At 42.4% G+C, this 19,478-nt stretch overlaps 1 protein-coding gene across 1 annotated transcript in view; it reads right to left on the reverse strand.

Moving 5' to 3' along the window:
• The window catches only part of gabbr2 (gamma-aminobutyric acid (GABA) B receptor, 2), a 197,711-nt gene that overhangs the window by 41,209 nt on the left and 137,024 nt on the right, over positions 1-19,478 (reverse strand). The window contains exons 9-13 of the mRNA XM_008297079.1: positions 19,338-19,418; positions 18,268-18,418; positions 17,813-17,945; positions 15,054-15,161; positions 11,433-11,555 (exon numbers count right to left, since the gene is read on the reverse strand). Of these exons, the coding sequence (XP_008295301.1) occupies positions 11,433-11,555; positions 15,054-15,161; positions 17,813-17,945; positions 18,268-18,418; positions 19,338-19,418 (596 nt within the window). The remainder of the gene's footprint in view (positions 1-11,432; positions 11,556-15,053; positions 15,162-17,812; positions 17,946-18,267; positions 18,419-19,337; positions 19,419-19,478) is intronic.

Consider the following 19,478-nt stretch of genomic DNA (forward strand, 5'->3'; position numbering starts at 1 on the left):
TGGTGGAGGTCGGGGGTAATTTAGTGTGTTTGTGCTTATTTTGTGAGAGGAAAAAAATAAGAAAGATATACAGGGAGGTGAGAGGAGAGAAAAGAGAGAGAAATCAGTCGGCACCCAGAGATGGAGAGAAAGTAGAAGGAGGCAAATGCTGCCACCCAATTCCATTTTCGACAGATTCACTTGAACAGGCTCAGTCATGCACAACCACATGTCCAATTTACCAGCTAGAGTGTCAACAAATACTGCACCTCTGAAGCAGTCCTTAGAGTGCTTTCCTGCATGATTCACTGATAACGCTGTCAGCTTACACATACCGTACGCCGTTGTCCCTCACAAGACAAATACCAGCGCATTGCCAAAGCGTGAAAAAACATTGTGGGCAAATATTCTCCATAAAAATGATGAAATCCTGTGAACACTACAACCTCTGTTGACTTGGCTAGACGTGCAGGTTCCTGTTGTCTTCACCTCATAAAACAGACCGAGGCGGAGAGGTACACAAAGTAACCCCACAACACGCCATGTGTAAAAATGCTTTCAAACTTTGGAAAAAACTTTGCTGATTTAATAGATTTTGTGAAACTGCTACTGAGGTAAAAATCAATGAGATAAATGTAACTAGAGGCAACTTTAAATATAGAAACATTGGAAGCAGGACTGCACTGATGTTTATTCCAACTTTGGGTAGATATTTGCTCTGGCATTAAAAAATTCTTCTCATAATCCTGACCAACAGCATTTTAAATTTATCCATCTGTATTGAACTTTCATAAGACAGAACAAGAATGACTCCGTTCACAGATTCCTCTTAAACCATCTCAGCTGTTGTCTGTGACAGTGCTCACAACCATATTTGTCTTTCTCTTCAGATGATTGTTGATGTTAGGCATTTAGAGACAACAAAGAAAAAGATTATGGTAGCTAGTTTAACGGTTACTAAGAAAATAATTTCAGCTCATTTAATTTTGTCCCATCTGTCACGGAATTCTTTCTTTTCTGGATGGGTATAAATGGATATATTTATTCTGAGACCAACCTCTTGTAATATCATCCATTGTACAATCTCACTTTACTTAATACATTTGCTATTCTCCAACTAAATTTTCTCCTCTAGCTCGTTTTATTCTCTGTTTTGTGTCCCTATCCCTATTGTTGCACAAAATAGTTGATCTCTAGAAAATAGGTATATATAAATACAAACAAATTTAGATTCAGGTTTCATGAGTTCATAATGCAGCATTCTCTATGTAGGTTGGAGTTTTTGTCCTGTCAAGGTGGAGGTAAGTTGAGGCTCCTCGCTGTTGCTGGCAGGGATATGTAAAAATGGGCAAAACTATAAACAGAAGCGGGTATCCCCAAGGTAGAACCTGTGACACACTTACTCAGGATACCTTGGATGACTTCAGAATAACAGGCTAATGTCAAAGGCACTATGCTGCCCTGGGGCGCACGCAAACATTTGGCAGCGCCCTGCACAATATTTGCAAAAATAGGTACAAGAAATGTGACTGTGTTTCTAACATGACATTGCGATATCGAGGAGGTTATGTGGTTTCATACTGGCAAGATAATCACTAGTTGACAATGCTGCTATCTACAGCAGAGCAATGTGTCTTGCATTGACTACAATGCATGTATGTTACAATAAAGAGTAAAGACTGGTGTACCACAGGGATTGGTCTTTGGTCCTTTGCTTCTTTTTTTTTTTTTTATCTATATGTTTCCTCTTGGTAACATCACTTGCAAATATGATGTTAATTTTCATTGCTGGACTGGTGATATTGCATGTATCTGCAAAACCATATGATCGTTCCCAACTTCTAAGAAATCAGAAATGTAAAAAGAAAAATGCATGAGTATGAACTTTCTTCTGTTGAACGCAGAAAGTAAAGAGTGGGCATTTATGAGACAATTCGAGCGTTAACACCGAAGGCTGTAATACTTCTAAAACTTCAACTGTCAGAAACCTTGGAATGACTTTTGATTCTGATCTGACATTCCAGTCTCATATCGAGGCTATTACCAAGACACCCGTCTTTCATCTTAGTAATATTGCAAAAATCCGATCTATTCTATCACTGTGTGGTGCGGCGGCAGGAATCCATGCATTTATATCTTCCTGACTCGATTATTGTAATGCTTTTTTTCTCTGGTCTTCCTGGTTGTGCTACAAGTATTCCGCTTGTTCAGAAGGCTGCAGTTAGAATTTAATCGTATAACACCCACCCTGGCCTCTGTTCAAAGATACCCGTGCAAGCGAAAGATGATTTTTGGGTTCTTCTTTTAACTTCTAAAGCTCTGCATTAGAAGTTAATGCACCAGCCTACTTATCTGAGCTAACAACATCATATGCACCAGCATGCCCTCATTGCTCTGTCAGTGCTGGTCTCCTGATCATTGTTTCAGTTAACAAAAAAAAAAACCTGGTGACTTCAGTGCATTTCTCTACTATGAACCCTTATCTCTGGCATGGCCTTCAATTATATTTCGATTCAGTTGACACTGAAACCTACCTTTTTTTCACTTTATTAGTCAACCCTAGAACTTAGTCGGGTCAATCATCTTTTACAACAGCCTATTGCCTCCTATATGTTAAGTCTTTAATTATATTGGGACCATGCTCGATGTTGGTTCTGCACTTCAAATAAAACTGATTGATTGATCCCCACAACTTGATGCAGTCTAATAATGAGCCAGACACAGTAACAACGCCTTACTATAAACGTAACAATGCCAAACCAAGCTTCTGAGATAGGCAAGATCTCAGACACACACACGCTGCCATTGAAATTGGCAAGAATGTGTGAGGTCTATGTACCCTTCCCTTTTGTTCTCTCCCTCCCATCCTTCTTCCCTCCAGAGGTGGTCGATGAGAAGAGCCGAGGTGGGTGGTGGTTATCCCTTAATGACCCAGTTTACTTTGAAAAGGCATTGATCTCAGCCAGCGCTTTACTTAACGCTAACAAAGGAGCCTCAAAGCCCATCTTAGCAGCATCTTAGTACTGTTAGTGCTGCATAGATGATGCTGCAGATGACTTTGTTCTTCATTCTAATAAATGATTCTCAGTGCTTGTCAAACTACATCTACATCTACATCTAGTCTATTAATGGGGAAACAATTACTCCTGGATACATTTCTGTATCATTTGAAATGCAAGGGACTGGGGTGAATTTAATGTCAGTGTATTTTTTCCAAAGGCAAAACACCATCCATTTTCCCCTCTACAGGAGAGCTACTATTTTGAGAATCAAAAGCCAACTGGATTAAATGAAATGTAAACAGGACTCTCCTTTCCACCTGCTTTCGCAGAGCGTGCTGATAGTGTAACAAGAGCATAGTGTCCTTCAGATGGCATTCACACAATCAACAGATGACTGCAGTGGAGGACCTGTGTGAGCGTGCAGGAGGAAGGAGAGGAAAAGCACTGTGGGTGGTGCGAGTGTGTGTGTGTGTGTGTGTGTGTGGGTGTATAAGTGCAGTGTTAAAGGATCACATGGGGGTTTCTGCATTTTTAGTCAGAAATTGCATGCAAATCACTCTACTGTTGAGCCTTTCCAAAGCGCACCAAAGATATCTGCATTTTCTAATAAATATTTTCTCTCTTTCAGCAGCCACTATTGTCAGGTAGCTTGGGGATTTTGGGGGATAAAATCAAACTTGCAGATTATTTGAACTTGTTTTAGGTAGGCAATCCAACACAGTGAACAAATACTACCTTTGTTTATTGTCAGAAGTCCAATTTGTGATTGTTAGGTATTTCGAGTCGATCTGTTCAGTGTACAAGGTGCAAATTTAAATGCAAGAACGCAGACATGGGGCATGTCGGGTTGTGTTTTCTAATTGTGATTACACACTGATTCCAACCTTCTTCCATACTGGTGCATCGAGACGCATATTCAGGTGCCAGTGTGATGTACTAGCACCTGAGACTGAAGAATTGGCAGTTTGACAGATACGAACACAAGCAAAACACAAGCATGGTCTCAGTCTTCTTATATTAAAAATGTTGCTGTTTGGTCTTGGCAGCGTTTCCCAGATGAATGAACACCCACATCCACTAAAACAATCTTTTGACTGCAGCAGGAACAGAAAGTTCACTATGATGGATGACCAATTTCAAGCAATTTTAAGTGTCTGAAAGCTGATTTTATTAATGAACTGACATATACTGAAGCCGGGGGCTGCCAAGACAGCAGAACAGGACTGTAGAGAAAAATACTGTTGTCAGTCTGAAAGCTATGGCACAGCAGCAGCACTGTAAGTTATATAAAAGGTGAGACGAAAGTGCAGTAACATTCAAAAACACCTTTACAGTGCTTGATTAAAACCTCACACATCTGTATATAAACATAGCCTGACCGACCTTGACCCACATAGAACCCCAGAGGGGCCGGACACACATTGTCAGCCGCCCTCGTCATTTGGAACTTTGCTGGCACATATCTGGCTCCCTCTGGCCGCGCTACTTTCCCCAACTTGCCCTATCAACACCAAATCCTGCATGGAATTGGGGCCAGATGTCTATGCCTCCCTCTGAACAAGACGGTGACTTGAGAGGGGAAAAAAAACAAAATAGCGTGAGGCAACAAAACACAAGGAGAGAGAAGGACAGAGAGTTGGACTGAGGGAGAAAAACAAAATCGATGAAAGGCGAATATTTCAGGCCGGCCTGAGTCTCGTGCATTGGTGCAGCTGTGACAAGCTTGTTATTTTGATTTTCTCTGCTTTTTCAGTGCACTCCCATAGGGTTTGGAGCAATGAAGAAGTGCAGAGAATGGAGAAGGACGTATGGAATAAGAAGGAGTGTGTATAACTCGAGAAGAGTCGGGTAACGCGATACTGACGGAGAAATGTCTCAGAGAGGAGCGATTGGATTGGAACGGATAAATGACAAAGATAAAGAGGAAGACACGGAGACAGTTCCAAGGCAAATAGACAAGATGAAGAAAAGAAAGAACATTAAATAAAAGAAAGGGGACTGAATGTGAGAAAACCTCATACCTGTGGGAGCAGGAGAGAGTGCGTTAGCAAGTCTTTTAGAGGACTCTGGCAAACGTAGCCAAGGCAAGTGAGAAAAGGGAGGCGGACAGAACAGGCAGGTGAAAGAAAGGTTTGTTTTACTTCTTGGCTCAAAAATAATGAATCTGAATATTAATAAGCCTACGTTAAGTAACCGTCTGCCATTAAAATTCAGAGCAATTATTTATTTAATGTGATTATTGTACATTAATAGCGATTTCAAGCTTGCAATTTGGCTGGAAATCACATAGGGGGTCATGGATGCAACGCGCCACATTAATGCAGCACGCGGGATGCAGGAATACACGGTGGAGCTAAATAATGGAGACAAATGATGTCAAAAGTGAGAAGTGAAACGATTTAAGAGGACAAGCGGCGGGTAAACAGTCAGCACAAACTGCCAGGACTACTGGAGTCACACTGTTAACAGGTGTCTGCTGTCAAATTGGTCTGATGTAATTATTAATAGAAATTACAACAGATGCAAAACCTGGCCTTCTCGTCTGTTGCCTACAGCGGATCTGGAAACAAGAATCATTTTTCCTCTTCTCAGAAAATGTGCTGTTTTTATTCCTCTTGACAAAACAAAGCATGTAAATATAAAGGCAGGCTTTCATTGAGAGAAACTGCTACATATACAGCTGGAGATGTATTTTATTGGCATGAGAACAAAACAGCTGCTTCATATCTGATGACAACATGTATGTTATGACATCATGCAGACCTTAACATTGCCCTTTAGTCCTTGGTCAGATCAGTGCAGCTTCTCAATCCTCACCTCTTTGCCTGAGCCTGGCAATGAGGTCCCTGTTTTCATCTCCATTGGTGATAATAAGGGCTCACATTCAAGCTAATCACCATCATCTCACCATTGCATAAAGAGGAATATTTCCACATTGAATGCTAGTAGTGAGTCATACTTTGGCTGGCTACTCCAGTGATATGATACTGGGAACAGATGAGTGCATTGTCAAAGCAATGGGATGAAACTCCCCCTCTCTGCTCCTCTCTCTCCGTGCCTAGCTGCATACAGGTGGGGGCAGCAGAGGCAGACAGGCAGAGGCGAATCTTTGTGAGAGCCCCTAAACTTCTGGATAAAAATATGCATGCATGAGTGTGTGTGTGTGTGTGTGTTTTCACATTTTCTGCTCCGATCAGTCATCGATGATCTTTCAGCCCGGGGCATTCATTACTACACGGATTTTTAAAATCTTCTCAGCATGTGTCGCCATGCTAAAGTGGGTGCCTCAACCCGTTATTTTTGTCTCATGAATCAACAGTGCCGCTCTCTGCGTTATGGATGTCAGGAACCATGGCCGTTGCCATGGTGATGCCACACTGCAATATTCTTTTGCAGCTCGCCTGCCCGCCGATGCTTGCAGCAGCTTCCAAGCTGGGAAAAACGACAGAGGAGGGAGGGGGAAGAAAGAGGAGACAAGAGGAGAGACTAGAGTAGTGGGGGTCTGCGGCAGGATTCACCAGAATGCTAATCATCCTTTCTCGACAGTTTGTCCTTCATTATGCAGGAGACAATGCCCAGGACCAGAAGAGAGGGACGATAATGTGCACGTAAACACACAGACATACGTACACAACCATTCCCATGCATGAATGGCTGCATTCCCCACGTGTACGTTGACTTTACGACATGTGTCGGTGCTGCAGGATTTAATCTGATGGCAGTCCTGCTGTTGAATCGCCTCTAACAATTGCTCAATTGTTAACGAGCCACAAAATTGATCTAATTGCTCACTGCAGCCAAACAATTCCATCAACATTCCCGGGATGTTCCTGGAGCAGTCAGAATGATTCCTGCTTTCAGTAAGCTCTCTGGAAATGAAAGACACTGACAATCAGAATATTGTCTCTGTGATGTTACGAGTCTGAGGTCAGTCGGTTCAGAGGGAGAGCCGCAATTATCATCTTGGCCTAATTCTATTAAATCTGATTGACATTTTTATTTAACTCAGCATATAAGGTTGTGTTTCATGTACAGTACACACTCAGATCAGAGGCCAGGCTCGGTTTAAAGATGCTCGGGACAATGTCAAGGTCACAAGTCATTTCTGGCGAAGGCACATCATCTGCATACTGTAATTAAAAGTGCAGGCTTGAAGTGTAGCCATAAAATAAGACTCAGGGTCACCCTCTTCTCATTTGAGAAACTCAAAGACTTAGCTCCCCACATGATCTCTGGCCCTTCTTTACTTTTATTTGGGAGGGTATTAAATTAGTCCTGTTTTATGAAGCATTCCACAAGGATCTATTGTCAGCCTCTTCAGTTTCATCTTATTGTTAATGCTAATAAAGGATGCAAAGGGGAATGCCCTAGTTTTGCTAACGGTAGTTCATTAAGCTTAGTTTGCTGGCCTCCGAGCAGTGGGATTACCCATGCAGGATTGACTTTGTCCATGTTTCTATTGGGTAAATCTTGGCTGGAGGTAATGAGAAAGATCATTTAACCCAGAACCTCAACTACAGCCACTTACAATATTTAGACATGCCTGCGTCTGTGACCACGCAAACACACTTTCACTGATGCTTCCTGAGTGGCCAAAAAAAGCAACCGCCATCCCTGTAAACACTGTGTAAGTGTCCATGTCGCTTCTGAGTCAATAAGGGAACCCTCCTGTGAGATGGTTCATATAATAAATGTGGTGGAGTAGCTGGCACTGTGGCAGTTCAGTAACGCTGCATTGTCATACCGCATACCCTTGGGTGCAGGAGGTAGATTCAGCTTTGTGAACCCAAGGTCAACTCCCTATTCTCCACTGTGAGGATATGTGAGGGTGGAGTGGGGCAAATTCTGACAAATATAGAGAGAGGGAGACAATAAGGGGAAAAAAAAAAAAAAGCCAGAGTAAATTCGCAGGGGAATGTTGGCCTAGTATGATGTGATCGCTCACAGGAAACTGGGTAACTAATGGTCCTTCTCCTTGTGCCAATTACTGTAAGTCAGTCAGAGCTGGTCTCACTGGCTCCTTAGTCCTGTGGAGACCAACCACCATGGTCCCGTTCCACACACGCTAAGCAGGTTTCTGATCAAAAAGAACAAGGTGTTAAAAAAACACAATGGGGAATAGTGGTCACATATGGTCCAGTGAGGCCAGTTTGATTAATTTGGTGACTTGTTTGACTTGTTTTTATCTTTACTTTGCCGCATCCTTGTGCATCAGTGGTGGTGGCTACACAGCAGCATCGCTGAACTGGCGTGGCGGCGGTGTTGTTTAATGCAGTGCCTATGTAGGTCTAAAGGTGGCTTGCTCTCATCTGTCTCTAGTTATACTGCAATGTACTGCATTTACCAGTTCGTCTCTAAAGTGCCCTACATTCTTCATTACCATAAATGCAGTGTTTGAGTGTACTGCTTTTTTTCCCCACCCTAGCCTCTCTCTCCTCCTTACCCCTTTTTCTGGGTATTTGGGTTGCCTTCTGGTTTCTGGTCCCACCTGACAGGCATGGGGGCCCTGGGCACAGAGGAGCTCCAGGCTACCTCTCCCCCAGCTGAGCCCCAAGGGTCCACTGCTGCTGGTGCTGGAAATCTGGCGGGCCGGGCAGGCATGTGGAGCCTATGCCTCAGCCCAGGCATGCAGATCCACAACCCCAGGGGGAATGCAGACTCCTACACTGAGTGGTTTATATATTCGCAACACTCCCCTGGCCGAGGGCTTAGAGTCTGAGAATACTCTACAAGGACCCGACTGCACACACTGACAACATTCACAAATGAATATGTTAAGCAAGGCTTTGCTGCACCCTTTAGGTAGGCTTAAATATATAAGTGGCTATCATCACAAAGGAAATTCGGCTTTGTCTAGAGTTGTACGATTGTGCTAAGCGTACCTTCGGAGTACACCAAAAGAAGCACAGGAATGTAAATAAGCCTGGCAAAGTTTCATACAGTTCCTCCTCAGAGATCTCCGACAGGAATCTTTTCATCAAGAACCAGGAAAGAACAACACTCTGGAAAACTGACCTGCTACTCTTACAGTATATAATGACTGTTTTACCTTCAGAAGACAGCGAGAGTGAACATTTAGTGTCTATCCCAGACGTGCATTCCACAGAACCGACTAATTAAATGATCCTGAAGAAACGCTCTCTCATCTTGCCTGTACTACTGTGTATGTACAGCAAAATGACAATAAACTTGATTTGATTTGACTTTTGATTTGATTTGATTTAGCAGCTGACAAGATTTTCATTTCATTGAAGACATAAAAATGGATATAAAATAGCATCAGTCACCCGTCTTTCCCCCACAGGACCTTGGCAACAAGCAGCAAACAATAAAAAAATAAATAAATCCATTCAGGATGATCAAAGGAAGTCTCCATAAAAATCCACCCACAGACCTTACCATCCACTGCACTGAACTTCTGATAACCTCTGTGTAACAGGAGGGTCAATGGGAATCCAACCAATGCTGTCAATATGCAAGGACTCTGGGCTCCTGGGAGGCAGTTAGCCGTCTCACGGCCTACATACACAAGTCTGGGGGACTTGAAAGACAACTCATTAGGGAAAATCTCCACTTAGTAGTATCCATGGGTCTGTGGTCTTTGAAAACAGATGATTTAATCAGAGCTGCTGTGGAATAATTGTTCCTGCTTGTCAGCTGTTAGCAGCAACACGAAAGTAAACATAATCTCCACTGAGCACATAATGGGAGTTATGTTTCTTCAGCATACCCAGTGTAATAGATCTACACTATGCTATCAACAGGTAAACTAGAAGAGCAGTTTCAAAATCCTCCAAGGCCAATGCCCTATCTACTCATTTTAAAATAAGTTATCCAAACCTGCGAGGAAATGTAATGGGTTTTTTTTTTGTCAGTGGTCCACCTCTTCACCAAGTTTCATGAAATTTGTCCAGAAACAAAGACAGACAAACAATTGGTGCTGAAAATATACCGACGCCTTGGCTGCACCCCAGATGAGGTAAAAACAAATCTCATCAGAGGCTTTACTATATTAAACTGTCTTCTCTTTGTATTTCCTGACTAGCATTTTAGAACAAAACCACAGCTGTTGTGAGCTTCATTGACAATTTATTATTACGTACACACACTGGTCCCGCATTCATCTCACTGTACCAGCTCTGTAATCCATTTTACCATCACACTGTTTCCCTTGGCCTTGACCTGCAAGTCCATCTTTTTGTGCAACAACTTCATAGACTGAGGAGTCGCGCAATCTCTTATGTTAAAGCAGCGGAAATTTTAACTGCATATAAAACAGCATGAACTGAAAAGCAAAATAAAAAAAAAACCCACAAGACTCAATGTTCTTTTAATACACACTGCTCTAAATCTCCCTGACTCAAGTATTTAACCCGATGTCCTTAAGCAGTCTACTGGACACATCAGTGTTAACCCATTAACACTCAGCGAAACGAATAAAGACAGAGAGAATTCTCCCGCTGTATGTTAAAAGGCATCATCTCTTTCTGAACGGTCATGTGAAAGCGTCACCATCTGAATTGTGTAAACCATCACTACTTCCTCATTGCATACTAAGAGTTCGCACACAGCAAAATAGTGGTTCCTTACTTTTTTTGTAATCCCTATTGAAAGCATCGCTATGTGCTGCACACTGTTTTTCCTGTAAGATTCCAAGGAGCAAAATGCTTTCAGGTTTTCTGTCTTTTTTTTTGTTGTTAAAAGGGGGTTGAATGTTAAGTTGCTAAGCTGTAGCCACAGAAAGACAGATGTACCAAACAAAGAAGCCACACTGCGTAATACTTTAGTCCACAGAAATAAGGAAACAACACAAATTCATTCTGTCACTTTAACCAAAGCGACTAATACTTCTGAGTAAACAAATATGGAGCTGTGCCCTGCTAATTTACAGCCTGGATTCCCTTAATACCACTGAGTTATGTGCTAATATGTCATGCCTAAGTGAAAACACACTTCACACCCCATTAACCTCTAATGCCAAAGCTACAGTATGTTCATTTGAGCCAATTGGGCACAAAGCTAGACTAATCCTGTACCAATCTCAGAGCATCTCAGTATACTTTCACCAGTCACAGTATAGCAGAGTTAATTTTTACTCTACACCACGCCACCTCTCAGGCAAAAAGAAAGTGATGCCAAGTGCCTCTTTTCCAGTGGGCCTTGCCAATGACTCCCATCCAAGCTGGCAATCGTCCGGCAATGGGATGAGCACAGGAGGCAGCAATGGCTCACATCCTGACCCAAAAATAACAAGCACAACAAAGATGCTCACACTGCAGCCTATGGCAGATATTTTGTTTGCCTAAACTCCAACTACCCGGGCATTTTTAGCAAGAATATGTGTCACCAGAATCTTCCCAGCTGAGTCAAGCCGTGTTGCATCAACATAAATAATACCATAAATGAGCGCGAGTTTAGTCAAGATGAGGAAAACATCAAATGCAAACTGACCTCCAGGCTGTATTCTTCCACAGTCCTCTTAAGCGGGTCCACAATCTGCCAGCAGATGAGGATGCATAAGTCGATTAGCAGCATCCCGCCAACGATAATCAACAGCTTCTGGTCCTTTATGATCTGGAGAGGGAAGAGAGGATGAGATGCTTGTATTAGCCAAAGAGCCAACACCTGCTAATGTTATGTAATAATATGTGTGTCTGTAGAGTCATTTCGAACAACATTTCTTATTGACCACTGTAATTATCTGAACCAAGTGATTCTCATCCCATCTCAGGACGCAGACCCCTGCTGCTTTCATTCCAACCATCTAATCAGGGGCTGATAACAATGCATTTAACTGCAATTAACCACCTACTAGGATGGGAAACCAGCCAAATTGGGAGTCTGAAAGACAAAGAACTGGTTCAGGTTTCGATACCGACACTTTTTGTCGCTGTCAGCACATGTAGTACATTTTATAAATTGTGCTTCATCGGCCCGGAGCTGCCAACCACCGGTGGTCATTCAGCTCTGTCAATACTACCAACAAGCAGTGATTTTGTTACCTTGTGGTGAGAGAATGTGGAAAAGATCCACCAAACAAGAGCCAACTCTGTCAGCCACTAAAGCTTCTCTTTTGTACCCTGAACTTTGGAGGGATGAAAGCCATGACCTGTTTGTGATCTTTATTTATAATAGCGTTTGACTGTCTGGAACCGCAGATCAAAGAAAAGGTCAGAGAACACAGGCTGGGCTCTGTTTGGAAAAGTATCACATAGCCCAGATGCAACTCAGTGGTCTTGCACCGGTCTCCATCCAGCAGTGGGTTCAGGATGAGATACTTAAGGGGACTATTTTTTTTAATCTGCTGTCTTTTGAAGGTGTTGGCAAATACAAGCAAAGCAAGACGAGGGGAATAATTCTTGTAGAAATATCGCTTCAGGAGAGTTTAGAGGAAGGTAGAAGGGGTCAAAAGGCTGCTACGAAAAACACCAGATATCAAGATGGGCGACAAAAAAAAGGCCTGTTCATTACGTGGCAGACATCTGATAAAACGTGGTTGATAAAATGAATAATCTATGAGTCCGACGAGCAAATAGCTGCAAAAAATATGTGTGATATGTTTGAGAAATGTAATTAAAAAAAAACTCCACACCGCCATCTGCTTAACTGCGATATGTTACTCTGCCAACTGATTCTGCTATACAAACAATGTAATGACTGTAAATTACCTTAAGTGCGATCTGTTTTCTTTCCCCGATCAATGTTGGCACTCTGACATATCAGTTGGGTTCCAGTGTCTGTACCTCTAGTGACAGATGTGATTGAGAAAAAGTCGAACCAGTTGCAAACACTAAACGCGCACACAACTTTGACTGAGAATAGAAATAGAGGGAAAGAAAGCGTCTCTCTAGCCTCCATAACTAAACAAACATCTGCTAATCACGACATGTGGTTCAATAAGAGCTCTTAAACAGACCTTGAGCTGTGAGTTTTTGTCAAACTAGTCTTCTCAAGGACAATCAGGACATTCAGCTCTAGATGTGTATATATTGTCTTGTTCAACTGAATTGGTTATAAAATAATAAAAAATGTCAATATACATTGACTGTGAGGTGTCAGCCAACAAAGCCGGGGGGTTAGCTGCTGTATCTCTGCTGTGAGAATATGAATTTATGAGTGCCGAGGCCAAATCTGAGGGTTCTGAAACAGCAGCGTGTTTCTACATATTTTCAGACAGCGTGTGTGTCGAGACAGTGATTATAGGTGTGTTTGACTATGTACGCATGTGTGTATCCATGAGTTGATGGAGCAAACATCAAGACGGGCAGACTGACAAGTCGAGGCTACGAGGGCCAGAGGATGAGAGATTGTGAACTGGCAGATTTTTCTAAGCGTGTAAGTTTATCCGTGCTGTGTGTTTTTTTTTTGGTAGAAAGAGGACATTGACGGACCCCTCCCATCGCGCTGTCTCTGACACGGAGCTTTTCAAGAAGTGAAGGAGCGCCGGCTGCAGCCCACCGAGTGGAACCCTTATCGAACCCACTCTTGATTTACAATCTCTGCTCTCCCAGTGTACAAGAAAAGAAGAAGAAGAAGAAGGAGAAGAAGGGAAAGAGTGAGGGGGATGCAGTTCCACTCCTACAGTTTGAAGAAAAGATGGCTAACACTTGTGTTTGTCCCTCCCCTGACAGCAGTTGGCAGACTTTTCAGGGCACCAACTATCACTCTACTGAAGCCAAAGCACCTGCACTCAATCAGTGAGGAAGAAGTGAGAGTGTGTGTGTGTGTGTGTGTGTGTGTCTTGCACACAGACCCAGGCCCTGAGCCAACAGAGAATACATCTCGAGGGTTAAGGGCTGAAGTATGCAGTCGGGGTGAATGCTGCTTCTGAAGAAACATTTGTTTTGCCTCTGTTAGCGAGGGAAGGAGGGTGAGAGGAGGAGAGCTGAGCCGAAATAATTGGCTGTGAGAGGTCAGGGCAGCGCTGAGCTCAGAGAGGCAAAACTGTTTTGTTTTCCTTAAATGATCACTTTGAAAAAGACATTGAATTAGGGGAATTGATATAAGGCCAAGTCCAGCATCGGGCACTTGCTGATAAATGTGTTGCGATCTCGTTTCGACCAGAAGTGCAGCAGAAACTGAAGCAGAGCTCAGTCATGGCTTCTTGTCTTTTAACCTGTAATCTGGGATGTTTTTTTTAGTTTAAATCTGTCATTTGCCCTCCTTTTCCCCTTTCTTTTCATAGTGTCCAACCTACTTTCTTTGCCATTTGGGCCACATTGTTTGTCTTGTCCCTTTCTCTGGCCTCTTTCGCCTTCCTCCTTCTGTCTCTTCACCCTCCCTTCTGCCACTGCATCCCTACATCCCTCCGACCTCTTCCACTCTTTGATCCATCTCTCTTTCCTCCTTCTCTTCCTGCTTTCTCTCTCTCTCTCTCTCTCTCTCTCTGGCAGGCCACCCACACTTCTTCCAATATGCAAAAGGGTGGGAGAGAGAAATAGAGGGGGAGAGCAAGGTCTATAAATACAAAAAGGCCAAGCACAGTTACAACACTCAGTGAGCTCGGCACCACTTTATATAACTAGGCCAGTGAAACAGATTGTGTCAGATGTTTAAAAAGCCATTTGTATTGCTAGATCTTTTTTTTTTTTTTCTCCTTCCCCCCCCCCTCACAGTGAAGACTCTAAAAGCAGGTGCCAGGGGCTGCCAGTCTTTCAGTGTTTGCTAAAAAGTCTGAATACAATCACCCACACACCAGTGTTGGGGTTTCAAAAGGCAAGTGAAGCCTTCTAGATAAGACTGTCAGGTCTACATGCGCCAGTGGGGTTGCTTGTGGTTATATGAACGTATCCGATCCAATAAGTATACATGGTGTGAAAATGTATCCATAAAAGTGAGCGGATTTGTTCCAAATATGGGATATATAGAGATAAATACTGACAAATTTGAACATGAGTGAAAAATCAAAGCTCATTTTCGAGAGCGTGTTTGAAGCTCTAATGCCTGTGCCGAGCTTAAGCGATCAAACCAGAAGAGATGGAATAAAGATATTTGAGATATAGAAATAACCTTCCATCGCTCCGAGTTACCCGCACGTATTGATTACAAAATATCCAACATTTTTTTCAATACCTTCTTCTTCATCTTCACATTTTTGAAGATGGCGTGCACCCTCCAGGTCTTGGCAAACATGGCGCCGAACGCCGTCGTATATCCAACAATGAGGATCCACGTCCGAACCTATCGGAGGAACAGGGACACACATAGTTGCGTCACGTCGGAAACTGGTGATCAAGGCTCGAAACAACATCTGATCTGACGGGTATTTGCATTTTTCTCAAGAAGTTCATTCAAAATAGCATTGTGAAGCATTCTAAAAATAAGAAGCTGTCAGATTTATTTTCCGTCTCCCAGAGCTTTGGGAGAACATCCTGGACCATGAAGCTGTCACACTCCTGAGAGCATTTCATCTTAATGAAAAACAAAATGTAGACCTCGTACTTCTTTGGTACAAAGGACACTGCTGATTTGTTTTAACAGCTTAAAGTTCAAATATAACTGAGAAAATCCTAATATAGCTACAGAGTGTGCACAGTTGTGTGCTTCTGGCGACTCTGTGTTTGAGTGTTCTTTTAATGTTTGTTGTCTGTTCTGCACCACATATACTGTCTACATCTACACATCAACAGGACTCTCTTTACATACCGATCTTTACCATATAGAAAGCAACAAAAACCAGGCAAACCACTTGGTAAACAAGACAGTGAAAGACAATTACACCATCTGTTCCCAAGGAGACCAGCACATATTGATTGGGTGCGCATGGCTCAACCTCTGTACTCCTTTGCTGTGGAACCTCATCTGGAGCGACGAGGTCTGTTTTGACTCTGCAGCCTTTTAACCAGGTGACGGCAGCTCAAGACGTGCCCTGAGTAACACTGCTCTAGCGTGCACGTGTGTGTGTGTGTGTGTCTCTGTATCTCAGTGGAAACCAGTTATCACCGTAATCAAAACTCTTTAATTAATCCAGTATCTGCATAGTCACACAGTAATGCTACCTGGGGGGAGAGACTTAATGTGCTCTGTGCTAGCTCGAGACACTCAGAGAGATTCAGCCAGTTCTCACTTGGTTACTTTAGTGCATGTGATTAGTCCAAAGGTAGTTTTCTCCACATATTAGCAAATTTTACACATGCAGTGCCGATAAAAAGTATTAACCCCTCTTGAAAGTTTTCTTCATTATTTGTTTTTCAACATGGTCAATTTAATTTTTCTGATACGAATTTACCGAAAAAGAATCTTTCATGTCAAAGTGAAAACAGATTATTGGATAGTAACATCAATTAATTAAAAAATATATAACAAAAATAAGTCACCTTATTCAGCATAGATGCAGCTAACTGGTGCTAGAAGACACACAGTTAGTGAAATAGATCACCTGAGTGCAGTGAATGTGTCTCAAGTGATTGCAGTATAAAGGAACCTGTATGTGGCAGGCCTAGTCGCTGGTGAATCAGTACTCCTGGATATAACTACACCACGAAAACAAAACAGCACTTCAAACTCTGTGAGAAGGTTATGAAAAAGCATAAGTCAGGGGATGGATATCAAGAAAATCTTCAAATCTCCAAATATCTCATAGGGTTTAGCTAAGCCATCATTAACCCTTCATAGGGCACTCATTGAAATACTTGGAAATTTAAAACGACCCTGGAGTGTTATTGGTGGATATGAGAGGATATTTTTCTTTGTTGATTTTTTTTAAAGTTTGTGATTTAGACTGCAAATCAAAGTCAAAGCAGTTACAGTTCTTCACCCACCTAGGGTAATATGTGGATAAATTACTGTAAAAAATACACATATAAAGATGAAGGAACATTTATTTCCAAATCACCAATCAGAGTAATTTATAACACTGCCCCCTGCCATTTATGAAGCCTGCGGAAGTTACCATATGTGACCCATCTGCACCAAGTCAGTCGCATTGCGCCTTGGGCTGTTATGCGTAAACAAGAGCGGCATGTTGCTACCACATGACGCAAATCACGGCACTGGCTGGCAATGACACATTGCTCGCGGCGCCTGCGCACAAGTGATTTCCATGGCTTCTTTCTGGTGTTACCGCTCATGCACGCTGACAGTATTTGACAGCGATATGGATGTAATATTATTACGCTCTGTAATACTATACGTTACCTACATGTAGACAACAACTAAATGGACCGATCTAAGTAATAAACCCAAAATCAATACTTCATCGTGTGTTGACGTAGTTCGAGCTGTATCTCGGATATAACCCAAGGCGCAATGCGACTGATTTCATGCAGATGGGTCACATATATGGTTCATTGTCCAATAAAGGGTTAATAAATGGAAGGAATATGGCACATGCTTAAATCTGCCTCGAGCAGGCCATCCTCAATCGGAAGTGCAAGAAAGAGACAAGGGAGGGAGGCCACCAAGACATCTAGGACTCCTCTAAGGGAGTTACAAGCTCCAGAAACTCAGATAGGGGAGACTGTCCATACAACAACTGTTACCTGGGTTCTTGAACAATCAAAGCCTCTATGGGGGAGTGTCAAGAAAAAATCTCATCAGACCAAAGGACCTTCATCCAGTTGTCTCTTCTATCTGAGCTGCTGAAGCTTGTAAGGCCTTGAGATCTTTTGGTTAAAAAGCCTAATTAAAATGATCATGATATAATGTTGAAAAGCAGTAAAGACTGGATGCTGTTTGTAGGCACTGTATGAAGTAAGAGAAATCAAAACATGACGTAGAATTAATTTCATATTCTGTATATTGAGAAGAGCTAACCCCCTTTCCCCCAAACTGGCAAGCAAAATTCAAGCCATTATTTATTAAACAGAGAGTTTTTTTTTAAGGGAACTTACAGTGCAAAGGGTCTCAAACTCTTTGTCAGAAACAAAACCTCCATCCAAACCAAACAGGAAGATAGAGGCATAGGAGAGCATGCCTCCCAAGATGATCAGGTTATTCATGTAGGGGCTGGACATCTTGATTAGTCTGAAGGAGAAAAATGAAAGATTCTATTAGAATAGATTGAGAACAATAATAGAATAAAGCCTTATATTATTATCTCACATTTCACTCTTTATATATCTGCAGACATATAAAGGTTAATCGTTATTCTCATGCTTCATCATTCTTTCATTTCAAATCCTCCTGGTTCCCCCCAGACTCCTCTTTCCTTCTGTTATACGCCCACAACGTCTCCCTTGACATCAACCCCTAATTTAGCGTCCCCCTGCTCTCTACATTTACGCATTTCACCTTCGCATTTACAGCCAAAGCTTCACTAATAGTAATTGTCATAATCCATGCTGACCTGTGGTTTCGGTTCTTGATGTTGAAGAAAAGGAAGGCCCCGGCCATGAGCATGCCCAGTATGGTGATGGTGGACAGGATGCTGTAGAGGGGCACGTTTATGTGGCGCCGCTGCAGACGCACAAACGTTCGATCTTTGGGAGGCTCCACACCTTCGAGAGTGAAGAGATGCGACACAAAAAAACCCCACAAGTGAGTCTCAAGCATAACATAACATCGAAATTGCTTACTCAAATGTTGTTTTCGTGGTGTATTATTTTATCTAAAAGCACATGCCCAGTGGACGTATGGTCTAGACATTTTTACTTTCTCCTCACTTTGACAACTTCAGACCCTCCTCCTTCAAATCGTTTTCTCGTCACCCACAAAATAGTGACACTGTAGCAGACATCCAGTTATTTAAGATCCATTTTCTGGTCCTCAGTTTCCCCCCGAGTTGAGTGTATGTTTCTCTATGCACCACAGTCAAGTTATTGCGGTTAGACCCTGCACTTTCTTATCCTTTGCTCTATTTTTCTCCCACCAGTGTGCCAATCGATCGCAATGGAATCATCTTACACATCTCCACTTACTGTGGTCAGGGATGTGGAAACAAGCTTTTTAGATGGTATAGTCGTAGAGTTTCAGTATGTGGGGCAAGGGCCGAGGAGATGGAGAAAGAGCGGCGAAGGGGAGAATAGCCAGGAGGATCAAACCAATTACAAAGTATGTCAACACAGGCAAACACGGGAGGGGTGAAAAATGGACTGGTAAATAATTTAGCTGCGAGAGGACAGTTTAGAGTGGTGAGTCCCTACACAGAGTGGTGGTGTTGTCTGAGTGTGTCTGAGTATTTATGTGTGCTGGAGGGAGTTTGGTTTCAAGTGAACAACTAAAGAGGAGAGAGCTAAGGTGGTAAGTTGTGGGCCTTTAATACATACATACATACATACACACATATATATATATATATATATATATATAAACCACGCCACCTTTTTCTTCTTCGGTGAGTTTTACACCCCTCAGTAAGCACACATACAGTCACACACAAATGCAGTCACATACACGAATGCCGAGCTTTCCTCATACCTTGGAACCTGATGGAGTTGTTGATGAGGTCCAACACATCGGCGATTGCGTTGTACTCGCCGACCTTCACCTCCTGGCCCTCTGTTTGAAAAACACACACAAATATGTAGAAATAAATACATGTAACAAAAATGTCAAATA

This window comes from Stegastes partitus, unplaced genomic scaffold, assembly GCF_000690725.1.
Source record: "Stegastes partitus isolate 25-593 unplaced genomic scaffold, Stegastes_partitus-1.0.2 Scaffold1184, whole genome shotgun sequence".
In the NCBI taxonomy this organism is placed as follows: Eukaryota; Metazoa; Chordata; class Actinopteri; family Pomacentridae; genus Stegastes; species Stegastes partitus.